Raw genomic sequence first — 23,677 nt, 5'->3', positions numbered from 1 at the left:
TTTTCGTAAGTAAATTCGTTGAGTTTTATTTTATAGTTATTAGTTATTGATTCCAAATAGTCGATAGACAAAGTCATGATATAAATTGTTTTTTTTTAAACTATCGAATAATGTCCAGACGGATTTATAAAATATTTATCTTCTATAAATAATAAAATGATAAATATTAACAAAAATTTATGTCGTAAAAAATTAATAAATAAATTATCCGAATTGATAATTTGTCTTCTATCGCTCCAAGTTATTTGGAAGACACTTCTCTTAGTTATTTATTCCTAACTCAATAATATTTACATTTATCGTATTAAAGTTACTTATTATCATTTATAAAGTCTTTTTATATATTTATAGATATATTTATATTTTTTTTAAGTCTTGAGTTATCAGTTAACTTTGTTTTGTCCACTTGAAAACTTCAATCGACTCATATATCCGATTAGCAGCCTCGTCATTGTCATATTCGTCGCGCAAGTAGTAAATTTTAGCATTTTCTTCCGGATGACATTCGAGAACTTGCCACTTTTCAAATAATTTCAATGAATTTTTGATTGGTTCAACACTCAAACTTTCACCTGGAAAATAAATATCATTAATTAATAAAGGGATTTCCTACTTTCCTCCGTGGTGTTTACTATTTTTCACCAGCTCTGCAACTGAAAGTTTAAATTTTTGCCTCAATTTATCAGAAGAATGGCGCGTGCGGAAGAAAAGAGAGACTTTCTTCCTTCTAAACATGACAGGAACTTAAACTTTCGGTGCAGGTGGTAAAAAAACACTCAAAATAACTTACCATAGTAAACAATGTCTCTGTCAATATTCATTTTAATTTCTCTGAAAACTTCTTGAACTAAGTCCCTCTCAACAAGCGACCTACCAACGAGTTTACGTAATGTAAAGGCACTGAATGTATACGTATCAATAATAGGCCTAAGAATAGTGTGAAGAAACTCCATACGACCCGAGGAATCCGCCTCCAGATTCAATTTGTACTGAATCTTTTTAGCTGCAGTTTTATTCGCGTACTCTTCATCCGAGCTGTCGTCAAAATTTTTAGCGTACCGTCTACTCCAGAGTTCTTCCTCCAAATAAGACTCTTCGCACAGCGACAAAATACCAGAGTAAGATAAATTTTCAATAGTCGTGATAATAACGTACTCTAAATCCTGACATGGTTTGCAAAATATAAATTCTTGTTTAAGGATATCGCAGAGTTTAACTGCTTTTTCCAGTATGACATGTTGGAATACATAAATTTTATTCTCAGCGATAGCACGTGGGTCATTTATTTGTTCTTTCAATGCAGCATACAATGCCGAGATAACAATACTGTCCATGACATAGTGAATCATCATTGAATTGCTGTAATACGCCAACTCAATCACGTTCGGTAACATCGACACCGGCTGAATAGAAATCACAACTTCTTTTTTTATTATTTTCGATTCCCCTTCTAATTTCTTAATTATTTCCTGACGTTCCTGTTTAACTAAACCCGGTCCCAATATTTCTAATGCATAATTTATAACATCAATGGTCTCACCACAAAATGCAATGTCTTTATTAGTCCATTCTAGCTCTTGTTTAAGAGAATCAAATGCCTCGACGAGTTTATCAAGAGTACAGCCTTCCCGGAATTTATTCAGAAGCAAAAAAGCGACGACATTCGTTGACATTATCGGAGTTGACCGAGCGCAGTCGTATACTACATGACGAGCAAGACAATCAACCAGCAGTCTGTGCTCATCATCAACAACATCCGTACCATAAAGAGATGACGTCGACATCGTGGCTTTTAAAATTTTTTTCTCTGATTTATTTTCCATTGGCCTGCACATCAGTGCACGAGTCTGCTGACTGTCAATAGACTTTATCATTTCTCTCAAAGAAAATGGTTCGCAAATGTCTATTTTTACTAGACCATAACTTCCTCTCAGTGTTGACCAAATGGCTTTTATCGCAGACCCAAAAGTTTCGGGTTTCTTGGGCTGCCCAAGTTGTTCTCTGATAAAATTACCGTCAACTAAACGATCATAATTCAATGACACTGGTACTAAAAGAGCATCTTCGATAGTACCGTCCATATAAGCGTCGATAATTATACTCAAGATTCCGCCTTTAGGCATACAAGGTTTGCCAGTTCTTGTTCTGCCGCCTTCGATAAAGAACTCAATATTATGCCCGGCTCGTAAACTTTCCATTACATATGTATGCAATGTCGCGCGATACAACATGTCTTTGCGACCTTGAACTGGATCTATTCGTCTCTTGATGTAAAATGCACCTAAACCACTCAAAAGTTTACCAAATATCGGAATCCTCAGATTATCTCCAGCGGCAATCAGTGAATTTCGCACGTCGTTACAAAGAAGAACGAAACTGATGACGATGTAGTCGAGATGACTGCGATGAAGCGGAAGAAATATCAGCGGTACTCCTCTGTTGTTGGCCTTCTGAACCATCTCTACCTGAGAGTCCTGGACTATTACGGCCTTCATAAATAATGGAAGCAACTTAAATAACAACCAGCCGGTCAGCCGAAGTAAATTGTGACTCAGGGTACTCTCCATTCGTGATAATATTGTCTTAGCGCGTGTATCAGCACGTGCCATTGCTTCTTCCTCAGATATGTTATCATTTTTTGAGTTTTCTATAGCTGTCAATTTTATTGCCTCCTTTAATCTCTCATCATTCAAAACCTACAAATGACATCATTTTAATTAATGATCAATGTAAGTATTATTTGTGCAGGAAGTATTTGATAAATTATAAATTAAATGCCGGGTTATCAATCAGGTCATGAGTTCGTGACTTTTAATCACTTTTTTATTAATATTAATTTTTAATTTTATTATTTATAATCAATATCATTAAGCGAAGGAAAACTTTGTACGAGCGATAGTTAGATGATAAAATTTTTCGATCTATTAAATTTATTATTTTTAGAAAAATCTTGACTAGAATTGGTCTCTTAAATTTTTTAAAATTAAACTTAATTTCAGGATCATATTCTAAGTCATTAATTAATTTGAAAATTATATTTCCGGGACTGTTTTTGTGTAAATGACTTATTGGAGTCATTATAAAATTTGTCTCATTACATTTTAATAATAAAAAAAAATAAAAAAATATGATTATGATATTCGAGAGTCATGGGACTGCAGCCCTCGCGTAAAATATGTTATATTTAATAAATAAAAATACTTACTGTATGCGTAACTCGAGGATAGTCATATTTTTTGACATTACTAATAAAAGAAAAGTGGTAAAAAATTTTAGAAAATATACTTCCGCAGGGTTCGACCAATAAAATATTTCTTCCAAGAGACTGATGTTGTTTTGCAGCTTCACTGGCAAAAGTACCCTGTAAAAAAAACAACAATAATAATAATTACCATTATTATTAAACATTATAATGTTTTGAAAAAATTATTGATGAACTGAATATTATACTAAAGCATTTGTGAAAGTTTCTGACAGCATTGTAATCGTGACACGGGTATAAAAAAAATAATTACAGTAATTCGTATTGTTTTTAAGTATTTTGTAAATTCAATTTTTTTTCTTACTTTCTCTAAACTTCCACGAATAATAACAATTCTTATCCATCGCTTTAAAAAATTTTCTTGTTCATTGTGCATCGCACTTATATCGGTAATAAATTTATAAAACAAAGTATTATTATTATTATTATTATTGAAATAAAATACTCATTTCATTACTTTATTTACAAACATAAATTTTTAAATTTAATTTAAAATGAACTTCAATAAAAAAAGATATATATAGAATGCAACAATTGTGTAATCATGAAATATGTTGACTTTGAAATCATAAAAACAATATTAACGTTGACAGTTGACTATTGTTTACATATTTTCTTTTTTGTTTTCCATTTACTCAATAACTTAACCGTGAACTTTGAGTTTAATATTAAATTTACTTCAAAAAATTAATACTTTATCGTGATTAAATTTTTATCTATTACATTTTATTTGTACGCAACTCGTGTGCAATTACGCAATAATAAACTCAACTGCGGTGTATGTGTGCTGTCAAGAAATAAACTAGTGTAGACACTTGGAGACACGCTTTTAAAAAGATGGATATTTTTAGCAAGACGTCCCAAGTATTTAGGCGTTAAACAATAAATGCATATAAAAAATATATATACATATACATTTAAACTTACCCTTGATGTAGGAGTACACGTTTGACAGCACTGATAAAGAAATGATGAGGTTTTAGGTACAGGTGGTACAAAAAGTTCCGTTTCCTTTATTTTAAAAAGTGCGCTTTCGCGCAATTTTCTCATTTGCTCCCGATTTTGGATCCTCCTCCTCTGACTTTGTTGTCCAGCACGTCGTAGTCCTGAATTAGACAAAAAAAACTCTTACTTATCATAAAAGTTATCAATAAAATATTTTATTTTTACAAACCATCGAGAGAAAGACGCTGGCCATTATCTTCAGTATCACGAATTACATCTGTCCTGGACTCCCACTTGGCATAAACTTCTTGAATGCGCGTTGATAAAACATCCAGCATATTACTGCCTCTGAAAAAAAAAATAAATTAATAAAAATAATGAATTTACTTCAAGTGTCTTATCAGTAATTACTCGAATTTACTGGCAAATCTTAATCACACAATGTAGCAAATAGTATATCAAACAATGGCTATTAATGATTATGTAAATTACATTAAATGTTAATAAGTAATATTTAACATGTACTTGATAACTCATATATTCAATTGACCGCGTTATTAAATTACCTGTTAAACCGCAGCACATAATTTTTAATTAAACATTGAAATTTAATTCCACAAGTAATAAAAATATTTATTTTACAGCAACAGACTTAATAATAAATAATTAAATAAAAAAACAAAAATACCTCAAGTTGTAAAGGTAGTAAAGGACACCGCAGAAAATAAAAATTTCAATTATTCCAGTCATTTTTCTGATTTATTTAATTTTATTAAAAAATAATTTTTAAAAAAACTTTGACGCACTAGTAATTATAGAACTGACAAACTTCATATAAACATTTTTGTTTTTATCATAATTTAAATGGAGCTGAGTATATATTTTTAAAATGTTTGTTTAAGAATTACATTTAAATAATACATATATAGAATATGATTAAGACACGTTTCACATCACTGAGCTCAATCAATTGTGAAGAAAGACTGTCATATTATAAATTATTAGCGTGTGTATTAAAGTAAAATAAACATGAGTATTGAGTATCAATGTAGTAATCACAATGGCAATAATGTGAATGTTACAATTAATAATAATCTTTGTGGAGTTAATAAAAAATAAATAATTATAAACAATCGCGATTACTTATTGAAGATGATTTAAAATTTTCCAAAGACATTTTATACTACCCCACTTTTAATTTATAACACAGTTGTTATCAACTTGGACTTTCTACTTGCTGGTACACAATGTACGGATTAAACTCTGCAGACATTGGCACTAAGCCCATCGTCTTGAGTATTAACTTACGGTCATTGACACACACCGTTACTTTTCACATTATTACCAATTATTTGTTTTTACTCATTTTTATTTTATACTTATTTTTAATAACAATAGAAAAAGTACCAGACAATTAAAACGGCTTTTGTTTTGACAGCTATTTTTTGACAGCTAAAAATTTTAACTTATTTTGTAAGACAAAGGCCAGAGGACGACTGTAATCACAAATAACTTATCAGCAATCAGTTTAATTAATTGATTATTTAAAAATTTGCTGATTAAAAGATGTTTGATCTTTGGTGGAGATACGGGGAGAAATTATTAAGGACGGAAGATTTTGGTCTTGTTTTAGTCTTTAGTTCCATTGTCCAACTGACGATCCAAATACCGAGGAGAGACCAAGAAAAGGCGAAAGTTAAATACATTTACTCAATTGTCGGTTGTGAACGTTTTACCACCACGTGTTAAATGCATATGTGACAGCCAATAAACTACGACGAGTTTTAAATTTTTATGTACTTGTACTTGTATTGTCAATTGACTCACAATGTACTGTATATAAATATATGTACTAATTGAATATTATCTAATAAACTTTGAATGCTGTAATTTGATGGTAAAAAGAAATTACTAAAATTAGTTGACGTCTTATAGTTTCAGAATTTTTTTTAAATTAGCAATTATTTTTAAAAATTACACTTACAGTTTTTTTCAATTTTATACATGTGGATATTTTTATGTGAATTAGCAGACATGAGACATTTTATAAATTTTAAATAAATTAATTAATTAAATAATGAAATTTTAAAAAATGCGCAATTTTTAATTTTTATTTTATTTATTTATTCAAAAATTTTAAAAGTTCCCACTTGTCAGTGGGAATTTGATTGAGTTGATTTGTTTAAAAAAATTTGAAAATTGTTACTTGTCTACTAACTTCATGATCATTAAAAAACACCATATTTTAACCTCACAAATTTAAATAATTACTTTTACTTACTTTTTTAAAATAAATTTATTTATTTAAACCTAATTATTTTTTCACTAACTCAACTTTGTTCAATTGATGGCATTTCAAACAATTACTTCTCAGCAATGAGATATATAAATTCAAAATTTCAATAAACTTAATTACTTATTTATGATGCACATGAGCACAAACATCTCAGAAAAAGAATTCAATCCCCACCTTTATTCATTTCGCTTAAGAAAATATTAAAATATACATGAAGGTACATCTCAAGGTCACATGACAATTGTCCTGGAATTTTCTACTTTAAAATTTTTATTTTTACTCATTGAATTGGTTTTTAAATTCAAAATAATAAGACAAGCGATCCTGAAATTTTTAAATGATAATGAAGTCACAAGACAATTTTTAATTTTTGATTTTTTTTTCTAGCTAGTCAGTGGCAAAAATAAAAAAAAAATAAAAATATGCACATGGAGAAAATTAAAAAAACTATAAGTGCAATTTTTTGAAATATATTTAAATTTTTTAAATTTGTCGTTTTGAAAAAGAATTCAAAAATAATTAAACGTCAGCTGACTTCAGTATCATGAGAAAAAATAATTTAACAATTAAATTTCCCTCTCTTTGTTTATAAAAATTTATCCCAAGTACTTATATAATTAAGATAATTACCGGAAATAGATTAATTAAGATGTAAGATAACAGTAACAATTGTAAATTATTTAAAAAGTGGATAAATAAAATAAAAAATATCATACAGTTTAGCAATATATTTTTTTACAGATATATTACATTAATATTATTTTGAATACTCAATATAATATATAATTAAATGTATATATATTTATTTATACTTTTAATAATAACGAAGAAAACAATTATTCTAATAGCTTCCCTTATAATTTATCTTCGCAGGAAAGCATTATCAAGAGGATACACGAGCTCCCTTATATATTTGTGCATATAACACATAAAAATTTAATTAATTAACTTTTTTTACACTGTTAAATTTATAGTTTAATATGAGTTACTTATAACTTGATTTATAATAAACTGCAAATTAATAATCAAATTAAATGAATATAATTTATGTTGGAATGTAGGATGCACTAGTTTGAAAGGAGCGTAATGCTTTTTTATCCTTATGATAATACTGAACAATATATATTATATTACAATTTACAATGAATAAATTTCCAGAATCTAGCAACGATAAAATTTTTTTTTTTAAAAACTCGTTAATTATCATCATTATAATTTTTAAATGATATTTATATTAATGAAGAACTTAAATATTTCATATTTTGTATTGTCTAGATAAGACCAACACTCTCCTGTGATAATACAATAATTAAACTGTACAGGACTAATGCTCGATGATTCAATCAACGTTATGTCATTTAATTTTTGATACTGAAGTTAGCGTTTAAGAACTTATGAATTTTTTTTAAAACAAATCATAAAAAAAAAAATTGAAAAAATTGCACTTATAGATTTTTCAATTTTCTACATGTGCATTTTTTTTTTTTAAATTGATGTTAGAAAAAAAATCCAAAAATTTTTAAATGAACTTCAGGATCATTAATTTAAAATTTTCGAATTATATTGATCTCTAAAAGCTTTTTAAATTATTAAAGAAATAAAAACGCAAACTTTAATAGACATGAATCACCGTAAATACATTTATAGTCTAAATGATAATTATATTTTTATTATATTTATTAAATTAATGACGTGAGTCTCGTGGGTAGAACTCAGCAAGAGTACTGGCTGGAATACGTTTGAGCATTTCCTTGGGGAAGATACGTAACAATTGCCAGCCAATATCCAGTGACTCGAAGACCGTTCGATTTTCGTAATTTCCTTGAGAAATGAAATTCTTTTCGAATTTCGAGAGGAATTCAAGATACAGAAGATCATCAGGAGTAAGAGCTTCTTCTCCTACGACAGCTTTCATAGCTTGCACATCTTTACCAATAGCATAACAGGCATACTAAAAAAAAAAAACAATTAAATTATTTATTAATTTTAATTAAAAATAAAATATTAATTATTTAAATTAACTCACCAATTGATTGGAAACATCAGAATGATCTTTACGGGTCATTCCTTCACCAATAGCAGACTTCATAAGACGTGACAATGAAGGCAACACATTGACAGGTGGGTAAATTTGTCTGTTGTGTAACTGACGATCGACATAAATTTGTCCTTCGGTAATATATCCAGTAAGATCAGGAATTGGATGGGTAATATCATCGTTAGGCATAGTAAGAATTGGAATTTGAGTAATGGATCCATTACGGCCCTCAACACGTCCAGCACGCTCGTAAATTGTCGCTAAATCGGTGTACATGTAACCGGGGAAACCACGTCGTCCGGGTACTTCTTCACGAGCAGCAGATACTTCACGAAGAGCTTCTGCGTATGATGACATGTCAGTTAAAATAACCAGCACGTGCTTTTCGCATTGATAAGCCAAAAATTCAGCAGCTGTTAGAGCAAGACGGGGTGTGATGATACGTTCGATTGTTGGGTCGTTAGCTAAGTTCAAGAACAGACAAACGTTCTCCATAGAACCGTTCTCTTCAAAGTCTTGCTTGAAGAAACGAGCTGTTTCCATGTTAACTCCCATAGCTGCGAATACGATAGCAAAGTTGTCTTCGTGAGAGTCTAATACTGACTTGCCGGGAATTTTAACTAAACCAGCCTGACGACAAATTTGGGCAGCAATCTAAAAATAATAATTATTTGTTCAGTTTTTAATTACAGTAATAGTATAATATATTTTTCCTGACAGCCAAGTTGACAGTAAGCTAGTGACAACCTACGGCAGTAATTTGTTACCAAGTTGACAGCAACAAATTGGTATTTCTATAAGTTGACGGCAACTGGTCACCAACTTTTTGAGAAAGTTGGCAGCAACTTGTAGTCAAGTGTTACAAAAGCTGAAGTTGTCATTAATTTGATCGCAATAATTGACACCAACTTTCTAATCAAAAACTCTGGCTATCAAGGAGAATTAGTTTAAAATTTTACTTCATTGTGAGGAAGACCAGCTGCTGAAAAAATGGGAATTTTCTGTCCTCTGGCAATTGAATTCATAACGTCAATAGCTGAGATACCAGTTTGAATCATTTCTTCAGGATAAATACGTGACCACGGATTAATTGGCTGTCCCTGAATGTCCAAAAAGTCTTCAGCGAGAATTGGTGGTCCTTTATCAATCGGTTTACCAGATCCATTGAAAACACGTCCAAGCATATCTTCAGATACCGGAGTTCTCAAAATATCTCCGGTGAACTCACAGAGAGTATTTTTAGCATCAATACCAGATGTTCCCTCGAACACTTGAACGACAGCTTTTGATCCAGACACCTCAAGGACTTGTCCTGACCGTATTGACCCATCAGCAAGTCTCAGCTGGACAATTTCAGCGAATTTAGGAAACTTTACTTCGTCTAAAATTACCAGCGGACCGTTCACACCAGACACTGTCTTGTAAGCTGCAAATAAAAATATAATATTAGTATTATTGTCAAGTTAAATTTCTTGAAGGGTTACGCCCGTATTTGAAATTCATTTTAAATTGCGCCGCTAAAATATTCAAATTAAATAAAATTAATTCCAACTATTTAACAAATGAAATTACGTCACAATTTATTCTCACTATTTAAAAATCGAGATAATATATACAAATATTTAAAATATATATCTTTGATTACCACCATGATAGCTCGTCATTTGTAGTCACATGACTAGAATGAAAGCTATTAAAATGACCAATTAGTTGACGTTTCTGACACTTTTTAATTATTTTTTTAATCAAATAATTTGGTGGTAAATTTAAAAACATGATTAGCAATTAAAATAATAAATGATTACTCTAAAACTTGGTGATTATCAAGGAATCAGCTGACCAGACAGTGGATCGATCAAATGCTACGCCCACTTGAAGAAGGCCTCGATTTCTGATATATTTAATTAAAAATTAAGTACTTACTCAACCTCGGCTGGGATATAAAATCTCTGGAAACAGCAAGGACATGCTCCTGAAGTGCTTGACGACTTCCGATTGTTTTATTCATGATTAAAAACCAAAATTTGAGTTTTTAAAATATTTTATTTGAATACCAATAGCAGGGAACTCGTCAAACCCAGAAATTACTGATGGTCTGGCCGCCTGACTACTACTGCCACCTCGATTGAGAAATAATTTAGTAGTGGGGGTAACTATTATTAATTATAATAAATAAATATATTAATAACAAGCTACTAAATTAATATTTATAGAAATAATTTTATGTATTTTTAAAATTCCCGCGTTTTATAACTTTAATTACTTACGTAATTTATTATAAATCGTTTTTATTTTTTGTTTATAAATTATTTATTCGAATTATGTGGTAGTCATGGGATTCGTATTTAAAGAGAGAAGACAATTGAATAAATAGAGATGCGATTATAATGTCGACGTCACGTGCTTGCAAGTTGACTTCAAGCTGTCATTTGAATTGCGTAGTTTGAAAATGATGACTCTGAAGTGAGCCGACATCTGACATTTTTTAAATTACAAATTTTCAAAAAAAAAAATTTATTGTTTTCTTATATTTTATTATTGATTTATTATATAATTCTATTTATGAAACTTATATTTACCCGCCATAAATTAAAATTCAAAAAGTACGAAAAGAAACGCAGATTTTAAAAAAATAAAAATAAACATTAGGAATGCAGCTGACAGTTGTCATTTTTTTTAATTTTTAAATGAATTAAATTTAAATCGAATAAAATTTAAAAAATGCACATTTTATAAAATTTGAAAATCAGTTGCGCATTTTTTTTATTTAAAAATTTTTAATTGTTTAATTCGTTTATTTGTAATTCAAAATTTGTCTCACGTCTGCTACACACATAAACACGTGTTTTTTTCAAATTCAAAAAAATTATCTATTTCAAAAATTATATAATTTTGAATTTTCAAAATGTCATGTGTCAGTTACTTTCAAAAATTTAGAATTGAAAATCCAAAAAATAAAAAGTTTGAGAATTTCTGTTGATAAATGGTTAGCTGTCGGCTAACTTCAGACTCTTAAAAAAATAGCGGGAGATTTAAATTATTTCATTGAAGTCTGTTTCTAATGAGGTCGCTTTGCTCCGCGAATAAAATGCCGAGAGATAGTGGGAGAGGGAGATTGTAAATGAGTAATTGAACAGAAAAAAATTTATTGAGTTTGATCCTATTCGCGCAAATAGTCAGTGTCTGCGTCTTGTGCAAACTCCAATTTAAATTGTCTACATTAATAAATAATAATTGTCAAACTTGTAAGTGTGGAATGTTCTTTCAACATTATTGATTACCATCATATATATTACGATAAGATAATATTTAATAGCGCAATATATATTTTACTTAATTACAGTCAGTGTTTGCTCATAGGTGCGTCGTGTCAAACAACTTTGTCAGATTTAAAATAAAATAAAACAAAATTATAAATAATGGCGGCATTTAATCGCATGATTAAACTGACTGAAGGACTAAAAAATCTGACAAGCTCACATGGATATCGATTTCAAGCTTCAAAAACTTTTTACACTTATGTCAATGAGCCGGCAATGCCAATTCCTGACAAGGAGCCTTGTTGGGTCAAGACTTCTGAGGAAGCCGTCGAACGCGCGGGTTTAGCATCTGGTAAACTCATTATTTATTTAAAAAAAAATAAAACATTAATTATTGATAGTCAAAGCTATTTTTTAAAAATAGTAAGAATTTAAATAACAATCGATCAATTGTTAAAATTTACTCATTTATTGTTTTTTAATTATTGCAAATGTATTTTGTTTCGGATTTATCAGGCTTTGACCTCTAAAATATTCATACGGAGTAATTTTTAATTTAGTACGTATTCATAAGATAACGTTTATTAATTGTTTCGATATTTGTCATTTGTAATTTTCGTTGATTAATCGCTAGCACTTGGATCTATATTTAAATTCAGTCAGTGACGTCATATATGATTATATATTTCTATATTATTGTAATCAGGTCAATGGTAAAATGCAAAAGAGATCTAAAGAAAACTTATGCAGACCTTGTGTATTTGTTTACATTAATATCAGTAGTATATATATAAAAAAAAAGATAATGATATTTATGTACTGATAATTCCTGAGGTTAATTTTGTTGATAAATTAAATTTTGATCAGTTTTTATTTACATAAAACCAAATCCAATTTGCAGATTTAAACCACTGACATTTAAAATGTATGACCTTTTGGTCTGAAAGATTATATTCCATCTTGAGCATAAATAAATTAAACAAAACATTTACTAACAGATAACATTATTGTGAAACATAAATTATTTGTGGTATTGATAATTATTTATTGGACTCGTCCTTCCTCAATAATTTTGAAATTCTTTATTTTAGATCAAATAGTATTTGTTCAGGGTGCGGCAGCAACTCCTGTTGAATTATTGCGAGGACTTACTGAGTATGGAGTTCGTTCTAATGTCAAAAATGTACGGTTGTGTCATATGCATCTTGAAGGAGCTGCTCCATTTGCGAAGAAAGAAAATGCGAGTAAGTTAAAATAAATTTATTTATTTAAAATGTTCACTCGGAATTCGAAATCCAAGAATGATAATTATTTATTTAATTAAATTTTGGCCATCCTTGACCAAAGGTTTTCATTTGAATAGACTCTATAGGAACTTTTTGATAAGAATAACAGAAATGAATCCTGTAAATTTAAATCTTTGTTAAAATTTGAAAAATTATCTTAAAACACAAAGTAAAACTGAAAACTCAGCTTATTCTATCAGCTTTGACGTTCTTTTCACTCAAGACTATATTTTTTCATTAAAAATTTATCCACAAAAAAAGCTACAAATACGAGAAAAAAAAAAATCTCGACAAAGTAAATTTTTTTGAGTCAAGAAAATCTTGACTTGGTTCCTGACTCAAGATTTTTTTCTGTGTAGCATTCTAGATTATTTAAAAAAATTAAAATGTCCATCATTTCTAAACTAGCTGACCGATTTTGCTCATAGTCTTCGATCTCAACCGAGATAATCATTAATAGAAGTGTGCCAAGTTTCATTAAGATTTGTTTATAATTGTAGTCGCTGTTATTGCAGCAAGACGCGTTTTATAACATATATATAAACTTTTGAACTAATGGTAATTTTGGAACCTACTTGACAAATTATGATATAATCTGCTAATAAATAATGTAATTAATTATTTATACAGAACACTTTCGCTCTGTCAGCTTTTTCATTGGTGGCAATGTAAGAGGAGCCGTAAATGAAGGAACAGCTGATGCTATTCCAATTTTTCTACATGAAATACCGAAGATATTCAACCGCGATTACATGAAACCAGATATCGCTCTTATTCATGTGACACCACCGGACAGCAAAGGATACTGTTCATTAGGGACAAGTGTTGACTGTGTCAGAGCTGCTCTTATAAAGTCTAAAAAAATCGTAGGTAAGCCAATAATTTATATAATAACAGGTCATTTATATCCAACAGTGTAATTTAAAAATATAAAATTATAAATAATTAACTTTAATAGCCCAAGTTAATGAAAACATGCCGAGGACATTTGGTGACGCAATTATACACAAAAGTCATATAGATTTCGCTGTTGAGCACAATGGGCCGCTGCCAGCTCATCCAGTCAAAGCTCCATCAGATAAAGAGCGCGCTATTGGTAAACATATTGCGGAAAATTTAGTTGATAATGGAGCGACTCTGCAATTGGGCATTGGTAGTATTCCTGATGCAGTATTAGCTCAATTGAAAAACCACAAAAATTTAGGAATTCACAGCGAGATGTTCAGTGATGGCGTCGTTGATCTTGTCAACAGCGGCTGTATTACGAATAATGAAAAATCAATTCATCGCGGTCGTATCGTTGGTTCATTTTGTGTCGGTTCACAAAAATTATATGACTTTATGCACAATAATCCATTTATTGGTAAGTATTAGTTATAAAATACTTATTAAAGAGTTTAATTAATGATAAGAATTGATTATTCTTTTGATAGAAATGTTGGTTGTTGATTACGTTAATGACCCGAGAATAATTGCCAAGCAACCAAAAATGACCTGCATAAATTCATGCATTGAAGTTGATTTGACTGGACAAATTTGTTCAGACAGTATTGGAACGCGGATGTACTCTGGATTTGGAGGTCAAGTAGATTTCCTGACCGGCGCGGCGATGAGCGAAGACGGTCTAGGTCAGCCGATAGTTGCGTTAAATTCGACAACCGCTGACGGTAAAACAAGTAAAATAACTCCTGTCCTTAAATCAGGAGCTGGTGTCGTGACCAGCAGAGCTCTAGTAAGATACGTCGTAACGGAGCACGGTATCGCGAGTCTATTTGGCAAAACGCTCAGACAACGTGCTCATGCTCTGATAAACGTTGCTCATCCCGATCACAGGGAAACTCTAGAAAAAGCTGCTTTCGAACGGCTAAAAGGAATGCCTGAGCCTTGAACTCACTAGTTATCTATTAATATAAAATGAAATATCACGAGAATGTATTCATACTTTGCTCTTATCCACAATCTTGAGATAAAAAGAAACAATGACTTGAGATTGTGCATTTGAACTTATATTAAAACTTTATTTTTGTAACTTTATTTCATGATTAAATATTGAATTATTTATCACGACTCGAATGCAAGTTCATCTAGACAATTGTAAAATTGTAAAAAATCCAAACTGTAAAAATTAAAAACGTTATATTATTATGATTTTAAATAATTTTTATATATAAAAAATTATTAATGCCATTAATTGTTCAACAATAGTATTATTGTATTTCCAGTAAATAAAAGTAAAATTTAAAAAAAGAAATACATTATTTTATTTTTTTTAAAGTATTTACACTTGTTTCGTTTTGTAGGTTTACTTTTTTACATGATTTAATAATTTATTTGTTTAATAATTAATTGATTAAGTTTTTTTTTGTAAGTACATTATGCTCAAATAGTATATTGTGTAACAAGGGACGGCTGACATCACTCGCAGTTTGAAATTGTATTCTATCCTGAGTTTCACACTAGATTTCTCATGATTACCTGCATTGGAACTTTCAGTGTCAGCAGCCAGTCAGAAAAAAGTTAATTTTCGACCAATGATGTCATCAACAATTAAATTGTCATTTGAAATTTATAATTAAGCAGAAACAAATACTATTGACTGATATCACCTTCTTTCGACTGGCTGTAGAGACACTGAAGCTTTAAGTATCGATGCTGGTATCATAAAAAAATAAATTATCAACTATCCAAAGTCAATATCTTCAGGTAGCGTGCCGTCTTTTCTACGTCTTTCAACATTTTCAAAGAACTCAGTAAAATCAACATAAGCTTTTATTTTAGCATTCCTATCCGGCCGAGTATTTACCGAGGAAGTTTCTGACGTCGACGTGGTATCATTGGTCGAGGGGTTGAAATTATCTGAGACATTGCTTGTGTAAAATTCACCCTCTTGGACGCCCGCAATCGCAGTTTGAACGATTGGATTAAAATGAACGGACTGACCACTCGGACTCTTCAATGCGTTCGGCAGCGGGAAATTAAAATTACGAACTAGAAGTGTAATATCATCGCGCTTACCACTCTTTGGTATATTTTCCGAGTTGCTCATATTCACGTCATGATGAATTCTGACCACTTTATCAACCACCGCTTGAGCAACTCCAGTTAAAGTTGACTGGATACGAAACTGCTCGACTGCCATAAGAGCCAGTTCTTTATTAACTTGATCAGTTCCCGTAGCTTCTTCCAATGACTTGTATAGCCCACGAGACATCAGCAGAAGAAATCTACACGAATCATCAAGATCAATACCACCATGAATTTCAGGCTCTGCTATTATTGGCTCTGCTGTTGATGCTGCAAGTTCTTCAAACTCTTTGTACCCTCCTTTGACTAAATAGTTGCCGAGACATCTTGTGTTTTCTTGATTACCCAAATGAGAGCCTAAAAAATCATTTTAAATTTATTTTGCAACGAGGTATAGAGATAAGCGAGGATCATGGATGTAGTAGTAACTAAATACCTTGTCGGATTGATTTGGTATCAAGATTCAATTGTGATAATCGTAGAAGTTCATCTTCATTACGTAAATCATGATCGATACTCAATTGAACGACTCTGAGAACTTGATTGCTGTCTGTTTTACAAAGAAGCGCTCGACTATCTCCAACATTAGCTACATACAAACTATTACGAAAGACTAAAGCAACAATTGCACTCGTTCCTGCAGATAATTCACGATTTAATTTGTTCAATTTGTTGACCAGGTCTGGAAACTTTTGATAAGCTTCGTACGAATTCAATTCCTCAGGTATGTCGAATTTCAAACTGGTTCGTTCAGCCAACAAGTCACCAATCGAGTCAAAGTACCCGCGTTCAACTGCAATGAAAGCCTGTCTAAAAAAATAATCCAGATTTATTCCACTCTACTTACGCTAAATTTAGGAAAATAAATAAATTACCTGAGAACTTCTTTTACTTCTTCATTGGTACTCTTGCCATTTAGTTGTCCCAGCAAGATTTCAGCTGCCATTCTCTGCAGAGCGAAGTTAGCAGCTCTGGAGCCTTCATGACCGTCAAAAATTCCATAAACGAACGTCGACTCGTCATATTTACAGTGAAAACATCTGTCTTCAAAAGGATGATCTTCTTGTCGATATCCATCTTCCCGGTAGATTTGATTTGTTGAAAATCCAACACCAGATTCCTTGCAAACCGGCAAAGCATCAGTCCAATTGTCTTCTGAATCTTCAAATGCCATCTGTTTAAATTCTTTTGCTGGCATTACCCGAGTCTATTTATTTTTATATTCATTTTATATATATATATGAAATATTACTAGACTTTAATATCTAGTAAACTATTTATCATATTTTATAATTATTTATATAAATATTTAGTAAAGTAAATAAATACTGACGGGGTTATAATTTAAACTTTTAAAATTGTTCATGTGATGGCGCCACTATTAAAAAAAAATCAATTACTAAAAATAACCTCGTAAATCTAATTTGAATCTTAAATTAAATTAGCTCAGCTGTCAAACTATCAAAACAATTGCAGAATACATATTAAGAATTAATTTTATTTATTTATTTAATTAATTGATTAATTAAATTTGTTTTTTTTTAATTATCAACAATGGAGTTAATAAATATATTAAATTTAGAAGATCTTGATGAAATTTCTAGGAATTATGATAAATTCTGTCAACAGGTATTACATTCATCAATTATTTTTTGTTAATTAATTAAAATTTATTATAATTAATTATTTTAATTGAAGAATATGCAGACGATGAAGTTTCAAGATTTAAATCATGAGTCGCGTGAAAAAATTTGGAATGGTTTATTTACACAACTGTCAAGTGATAAATATTCTAAAATTCATGATAAATGTTTACAAGTACTTAGAATATTAAGGTAAATATATAAATATATAAAAATATATGTATTTTAGTAAGTGTGTAGCTAACTTGTCAATTTTTTAAATTTTGAATAAATAAATAATGTCAGTAGGATAAAATTTGAAAATCAGTACGCGTTTTGCTAAATTTCATTATTTTTATTTATTTAAAATTTATAAATTATCTCACATTTGCTGCATTTATACTCATTTTTTTTGATAATTAATAATACTAATATTAATTAATAAATGATTATTTTTATTTGACAGTCGTGATAAAAAAGACCTGGACATAATAATAAGTGATGAAAGATTGAATATCATTATTGAAAAAGCAGATCTAGCTGATCCAGTTCCTCCTCCGTATACAAATGTAACAGTGGAAGCATTGAAATTACTCTGTAATTTAATTTATAACTCTCCAGGTGTTCAAATTCAAATAACCAAAACCAAGTGTTTAAAAAATCTAGTCACAAGAATAAGTTACTACAATGAGACCGTATCAAACGATATCATGTTATTCGATATGAGAATTTTATTTTTAATTACTGCTTTAAATATTCCATCGAGAAATATTTGCAAAAATGATTGCAATGGAGACAAAATACTGATCGATTGTTTAAATAATTTATTTGACAGATTAAAAGATTCAAAGGTAAGTTTTCGCGGGTTAATTATTTTATAAAATTTTATTGAAGTAAATTACAGTGCGCTGATAATTTATTTTTGTTTTAGGAATTAGTGGAAATTATTTGTGAATTATTTAAGGCACTTTTTAATTTAAATATCGATGCTGACGACTCTACAGAGGATCAGAAAAAAACAAATCAAGAATTAGTTAGCACTTTATATAAATTTCTAACTGCAGATCACGTGCGAGCACTTGATAGCGAAGAATTAAAAAGTCATATTGTTAATTTATTGACTGTAGTACCAATTAGTTGCTATGTTTCGTTAGTACCTGAAGTGAGTAGTGACGAGCAGAAGAAGAGCAAAGAAATTTATCAAGACCTAGATATGTCAGCAGTCTGGGAATTACTAAAATTTTTAGACAAACGTTTAGATACTCCGAAGAATCTCGTCGAAAATACTTCACCGGCAGTAACAACTTTATTGAAACTTGCGAGTAGTAATAGCAGCATACGTAAATACACAAGACAAAAAGTATTACCGCCGTTGGAAGACGTCATGACACGTCCTGAGGAAGGGACAACTTTAAAAGCTAAACTATGCAAGCTCTTAACATTTCCAATTGTAGAATTACGCGACATTGTTGCGGAGTTTCTGTTCGTTCTCTGCAAACAAAACGGTATAGATGATTAAACATGAATATTTTTATTTTTATACTTGTTATTGTTTTTGATAAATTAATTTTACTGTTCTCAGTTGGCCGCATGATCAAATACACGGGCTATGGCAATGCAGCGGGAATGTTTGCTAATAAAGGTCTTCTAGGAGGCATACAACCTGACACAGATTTTTCATCAGAGTCTGAAGAAAGTGACACAGAGGAATATTGCAAGTACAGAGAAAGTATTAATCCAATAACTGGGTGCTATGAAGAACCAAAGCCTAATCCTCTAGAAGGGATGACTGAAGAACAAAAAGAATACGAGGCAATGAAACTTGTTAATCTTGTGGATCAATTAACTGGGTAAATATTTTTTTTTAAAAATTAATTACTTATACAAAATGAAATTCCGCAGCAAGAATTTTTAAAATTGGAACAAATTAGAACTTCGATTTGAAATTTTTTAAATTTTTAATTTCTTGACGTAGTAATTTTTAAAAAATTTTATTACTAAATGGAATAAGAAATCAAATTGTTGACAAAACAATCAGAAATATATGTCATGAAAAACTATTTTCTTAAAAGACTTGACGACAAAAAGTAAATTACAAATAATGGTCTTTAATTTTTCAAAATTCCGATTGTTTAAAATTTAAAAATTTCTCATGCGAAAAATGTTTAAATATTTATTTTAATTATACAGAGTAATTTAATAACAATTCTATATTAATGAATTATTTTTTTCTGTTAACAAGGGATGGAATACTAAAGCCATGTACAATCGGTGAAGACGGAAAACCCAAACCAATAGAACACGTCCTCGAATTACAAAAAGGACTTGATCATAAACTTAAAGAAAATGACAGCGATTCGGAATAATCTTTATTACAATTCTTTACATTACTAATTAAAATTATATTTAAAAAATGTTTTATAAAATAATAATAATAATAATAATAAAAAGTATAATTGAATAATTAATTTTACTTTATTTAAAAAGAACAAAGAACAACTTTATAAATAAACAATTGGCAGGAAATAAAAAGTATAACACTTTCCAAAATCACATGAAATGTTTTACAATTTTGGGTAATTGTGTTATGTGCTTTGTGAGCATCACAATGTATATAAACATATACACATATATAATCATTTTATATACATGTATACATATTATATGTATATAATATAATATATTTATTGCATTGCAGCCTATGCGCGCACAAGAGTGTTATGTTCCTATCATTTTTTTGTCCATTTTATTATATTTTTATATTTTTTTTTTACTTTTTTTTTTTTTTTAAACTGATATTATTTAATTGAGAATATCTTAGTATAGGATAGGGTGAAATTGACGAAATTGCCGGCAAAAATTCCGTTTGATATGGTCAAACAATGTACAATCAACAAAGATTTTATATTATATTTTTTATGTTTGTTTAAAAATACTTTTAATAAGGCTAACATTTTTTTTTTTTTCATACATTCTATCCTATAATAAAATATTTTCAAATAAGCTGAGTCTTGTAAAATTTTATTCACATATATATATATTTATACTAAGTAAGTTATTTATGAAAAAGCATCAAAAGTAAAACGCTTTATTGCTTTTTCATTAATATATATATACATATACATGTATATGTATCGTTGATAAATAATTAACTTTAAGACAATCATTTTAATTGGCGTTATTTTACAAGATTCAACCACTCTTGACAATATTAATAAACTAATAATATTAATTATAATAATAATCAATCATAATAATTAATAATAAGTAGCAAATATCGCGTTACATTTAAATTTCAAATTTAATACATTATTGTATATTAATTAAAATATAATTAAAATTTTTTGTTTCATTTTTAAACATTTTCATTTTGTTGTAAAAATTTATAGACGTGTACACATAATACAGTAAATTTAAATATGTCATATAAAAAAAAACGCAACTTAAATTTTTTAGGTACTGGGTAGAAAAAAATTAATTAGCTTAAAAAAAAATAATTAGAAAAAATGAGACCTTTAGTTTGAAACGGACTAGTCTTCGAACTTTGGAGTAAAAGAGGAAATGGATAAAAAAATTCGGTTGGCGAAAAAAATATAAGTGGAAAATATATCCCAATACTTTGAGTAAAATAATATCGCGTTTCTAATTTCAAAAGGGCTTACATTTTTACACACCTTTTTTAGGGAGCTTTCTAAATCTATAAGGGCAAGTAATTTTTATTCTATTGCCAATCGTATAGTAGATTTATTTTAAAACCAATAAATTTAAAACCTAAGGGCGCGAACTTAAATTGTGTCCTTTTGGTATTCAAATTTGAATTTTGAATTTTTAGCTTTAAAACAAACCTACCAAAAGATTTATAAAAAAAAACCAAAGGGCGTATAAAAAAGTAAGTTCTTTTGGAATTCGTAACGCGGACAATTTAAATATCTAGTACACTTTTTAAATATTTTTTTGTTAATAGTACAACCTTTTGAAAAAATAGGCTTTAAATAAGCTAAGATTTATATTGATATATAACAGCAAACCTGAATGTAAATCTAAATAATGCATTTTTTTTTATCCGCGTATGCCCGAATTGGCGTACACTGATTAGCATATAAAAAATATATTGGTATACTCTTTTTCATATTGCATTAAAGTTTATCATTTTTTTAATTCGTGTTGTACTATACTTAATGCAGAATTATAATTATTGAATTAATTTTTTTTAATATGCACTCGGAAATTTAAATAAAAATTAAAAATTTTAAAATACTCGATTGATTTTCCAGTTGTCTTCAATACATTATATAAATAAAAAATTTTAATTAGTCGATAATAATAATCACTTATTATTTAATTATAAGAGAGAAAAAAAACTAAAAATTTTTACTTATTGAGATTTAAATAAATAATGAATCTTAATTAATATATAGTCGATGAATTAGTTTTAATGACAAACGACCATCTTTCAGAATGTCATTTATTTTCTTTATAAATTTAATAATTATTATTTAAATTGTAAATTAAAGTGTACGCAATAGCAACACTTGATGTAATTCCGCGGAAATTTTTTTTAAATAACAGTATACAATAGTATTTTAAATAACTTTTATGTTCTATAATTAAACTTACATACGAACGCATAAATAATACAATTGTACGTCGAAATGTTTTTTTTTTTTTTTTCAAATATTTATTATAATTAATTAATAATAATAATTATTTATCTCAAAAATAAAACACTTATTAAACAGTTTAAAAGTTTCAATAACTGCGCCATGTTATACATATATATTATACAATACATTGATATTTATGATAAACATTGGTGTCAATAATGAATTACCGAGATCACGAGAAATTCAAGAAAAAAAAATAATAATTATTTATTAATATTGTTTTTAATAAACGTACAAGCACTCTTGGAATGCGACTGTTTTTTATTTATTTATTTATTTATATTTTCGGTGGTCAATTTGATATGTAACCAAAGTACCTTAAATAAAACAACTCAATAAAACAAAAAAAATATAAACATAAATAAACATTACAATAAATTATTAAAATAAAATAAAAATAAAAAAAAATTATCAACTAAAAGTCCAAAAAAGGGCCTGACTTTTTTTAAAATTATAATTGCCCCCTTTTTTTTATCAGCCTGTTAAGTATTTTATCTAATTATTGTGATAATTTATAATTACAATAAATTAAATTAACATTTTAGGAATGGAGCAAACGGAAAAAAAAATTTATTACAATGTTTTACATGACAAGTGTCATTACTTAATATTAATTTAAAAAAAAAAAAAAAAAAAAAAACAAAATACAATACAATTAAATATTTGTACTTCAACTGACTAATCAAAGATTCATCTTTCATTCACAAACATTAATTATTAAATATTACTTTTACTTTAATTATTTTTTTTTCTTTTTTTTTGTCATTAATTAATATTTTTTTTAAATGAATGCTAACATAATGTACGATAACCAAAATAAATTGAATGAAAATAAGTTATTTAAATATCAATATTAAATATATAAGAAAAAATAATAATAATGTTTATATAAATTGTTTGGCACTAAAGAATTTAATTATTAAATATAAATATTAAAGATGTAAATAAAAAATAAAAGTAATTAAGCTACAAAATATAATTAAATATGAAGTGATAAATATATTAATGACTATAAAAAATTACACATTTTTTTCAATTTTTTTTCTTTTTTTTTTCTTTTTTTTTTTACGAAATATTATAAATTATTTCGCAAATTAGATGCCTCGAAATATTATTGAATATATTAATATATAAATTATAAATGGAATGTAATTTAAACCACACAAAATATATATTTATGTATATATATTATCGCATCCTCTACAAACTAATTTTTTTTTATTTTCGTACTTTATTTATTATTTTTTTTTTTATTTTATTCATTGATACTTTTATCATTA

The 23,677-nt window shown here is 28.6% G+C and overlaps 5 protein-coding genes across 7 annotated transcripts; 2 read left to right on the top strand and 3 right to left on the bottom strand.

The window, feature by feature from the left end:
* Positions 1–10: 10 nt before the first annotated feature.
* On the bottom strand, positions 11–6,810 carry LOC103571839 (glycerol-3-phosphate acyltransferase 1, mitochondrial). Of its 3 annotated transcripts, none has more exons than XM_008550158.2 (6): positions 6,489–6,810; positions 4,437–4,555; positions 4,190–4,368; positions 3,206–3,361; positions 791–2,696; positions 11–572 (listed from the first exon to the last, which is right to left on the bottom strand). In XM_008550158.2, the coding sequence occupies exons 2-6, from the start codon at positions 4,543–4,545 to the stop codon at positions 388–390; spliced, it is 2,535 nt and encodes an 844-aa protein (XP_008548380.1). In that variant the 5' UTR covers positions 4,546–4,555; positions 6,489–6,810; the 3' UTR covers positions 11–387. The 3 variants fall into 3 exon arrangements, with proteins under 3 accessions (XP_008548380.1, XP_008548381.1, XP_008548379.1); XM_008550159.2 differs by lacking the exon at positions 6,489–6,810 and adding an exon at positions 5,615–5,700; XM_008550157.3 differs by lacking the exon at positions 6,489–6,810 and adding an exon at positions 4,896–5,172.
* A 406-nt stretch (positions 6,811–7,216) lies between these two features.
* Positions 7,217–10,887, bottom strand: LOC103571838 (V-type proton ATPase subunit B). Its single transcript, XM_008550156.3, has 5 exons — positions 10,809–10,887; positions 10,465–10,694; positions 9,501–9,967; positions 8,530–9,195; positions 7,217–8,454 (listed from the first exon to the last, which is right to left on the bottom strand). The coding sequence occupies exons 2-5, from the start codon at positions 10,547–10,549 to the stop codon at positions 8,188–8,190; spliced, it is 1,485 nt and encodes a 494-aa protein (XP_008548378.1). The 5' UTR covers positions 10,550–10,694; positions 10,809–10,887; the 3' UTR covers positions 7,217–8,187.
* A 734-nt stretch (positions 10,888–11,621) lies between these two features.
* Positions 11,622–15,223, top strand: LOC103571837 (4-hydroxybutyrate coenzyme A transferase). Its single transcript, XM_008550153.3, has 6 exons — positions 11,622–11,786; positions 11,885–12,153; positions 12,893–13,045; positions 13,718–13,957; positions 14,046–14,450; positions 14,521–15,223. The coding sequence occupies exons 2-6, from the start codon at positions 11,961–11,963 to the stop codon at positions 14,973–14,975; spliced, it is 1,446 nt and encodes a 481-aa protein (XP_008548375.1). The 5' UTR covers positions 11,622–11,786; positions 11,885–11,960; the 3' UTR covers positions 14,976–15,223.
* Positions 15,224–15,383: 160 nt separating this feature from the next.
* LOC103571836 (TGF-beta-activated kinase 1 and MAP3K7-binding protein 1) lies at positions 15,384–17,450 on the bottom strand. Its single transcript, XM_008550152.3, has 3 exons — positions 16,987–17,450; positions 16,548–16,921; positions 15,384–16,468 (listed from the first exon to the last, which is right to left on the bottom strand). The coding sequence occupies exons 1-3, from the start codon at positions 17,307–17,309 to the stop codon at positions 15,768–15,770; spliced, it is 1,398 nt and encodes a 465-aa protein (XP_008548374.1). The 5' UTR covers positions 17,310–17,450; the 3' UTR covers positions 15,384–15,767.
* A 90-nt stretch (positions 17,451–17,540) lies between these two features.
* Positions 17,541–20,487, top strand: LOC103571834 (synembryn). Its single transcript, XM_008550151.3, has 6 exons — positions 17,541–17,740; positions 17,810–17,946; positions 18,200–18,584; positions 18,665–19,238; positions 19,316–19,583; positions 19,976–20,487. Exons 1-6 carry the CDS (start codon positions 17,666–17,668, stop codon positions 20,097–20,099), a joined length of 1,563 nt encoding a protein of 520 aa, XP_008548373.1. The 5' UTR covers positions 17,541–17,665; the 3' UTR covers positions 20,100–20,487.
* The last annotated feature ends 3,190 nt before the right edge of the window (positions 20,488–23,677 follow it).

This window comes from Microplitis demolitor, chromosome 10, assembly GCF_026212275.2.
Source record: "Microplitis demolitor isolate Queensland-Clemson2020A chromosome 10, iyMicDemo2.1a, whole genome shotgun sequence".
In the NCBI taxonomy this organism is placed as follows: Eukaryota; Metazoa; Arthropoda; class Insecta; order Hymenoptera; family Braconidae; genus Microplitis; species Microplitis demolitor.
Note: the sequence above shows the minus strand (reverse complement) of the source record. Positions and strands in the feature narration are given on the sequence as shown.

What these genes read in the sequence shown, in the direction of transcription:
- LOC103571838 (XM_008550156.3), bottom strand. Translation starts at nt 10,549, where the DNA reads ATGAATAAAACAATCGGAAGTCGTCAAGCACTTCAGGAGCATGTCCTT. An exon ending in TATATCCCAGCCGAGGTTGA is followed by an intron (nt 9,968 to 10,464) that starts GTAAGTACTTAA and finishes TTTTATTTGCAG; the next exon opens with CTTACAAGACAGTGTCTGGT. An exon ending in CTGATGTTTCCAATCAATTG is followed by an intron (nt 8,455 to 8,529) that starts GTGAGTTAATTT and finishes TTTTTTTTTTAG; the next exon opens with TATGCCTGTTATGCTATTGG.
- LOC103571839 (XM_008550157.3), bottom strand. Translation starts at nt 4,957, where the DNA reads ATGACTGGAATAATTGAAATTTTTATTTTCTGCGGTGTCCTTTACTAC. An exon ending in TACTACCTTTACAACTTGAG is followed by an intron (nt 4,556 to 4,895) that starts GTATTTTTGTTT and finishes TTTTTTTTTCAG; the next exon opens with AGGCAGTAATATGCTGGATG. An exon ending in CGTGTACTCCTACATCAAGG is followed by an intron (nt 3,362 to 4,189) that starts GTAAGTTTAAAT and finishes TTTTTTTTACAG; the next exon opens with GGTACTTTTGCCAGTGAAGC.
- LOC103571834 (XM_008550151.3), top strand. Translation starts at nt 17,666, where the DNA reads ATGGAGTTAATAAATATATTAAATTTAGAAGATCTTGATGAAATTTCT. An exon ending in ACAGATTAAAAGATTCAAAG is followed by an intron (nt 18,585 to 18,664) that starts GTAAGTTTTCGC and finishes TTTTTGTTTTAG; the next exon opens with GAATTAGTGGAAATTATTTG. An exon ending in CGTTCTCTGCAAACAAAACG is followed by an intron (nt 19,239 to 19,315) that starts GTATAGATGATT and finishes TACTGTTCTCAG; the next exon opens with TTGGCCGCATGATCAAATAC.
- LOC103571837 (XM_008550153.3), top strand. Translation starts at nt 11,961, where the DNA reads ATGGCGGCATTTAATCGCATGATTAAACTGACTGAAGGACTAAAAAAT. An exon ending in TGCGAAGAAAGAAAATGCGA is followed by an intron (nt 13,046 to 13,717) that starts GTAAGTTAAAAT and finishes TTATTTATACAG; the next exon opens with AACACTTTCGCTCTGTCAGC. An exon ending in GCACAATAATCCATTTATTG is followed by an intron (nt 14,451 to 14,520) that starts GTAAGTATTAGT and finishes TTCTTTTGATAG; the next exon opens with AAATGTTGGTTGTTGATTAC.
- LOC103571836 (XM_008550152.3), bottom strand. Translation starts at nt 17,309, where the DNA reads ATGCCAGCAAAAGAATTTAAACAGATGGCATTTGAAGATTCAGAAGAC. An exon ending in GAAGTAAAAGAAGTTCTCAG is followed by an intron (nt 16,922 to 16,986) that starts GTAATTTATTTA and finishes TTATTTTTTTAG; the next exon opens with ACAGGCTTTCATTGCAGTTG. An exon ending in TACCAAATCAATCCGACAAG is followed by an intron (nt 16,469 to 16,547) that starts GTATTTAGTTAC and finishes ATGATTTTTTAG; the next exon opens with GCTCTCATTTGGGTAATCAA.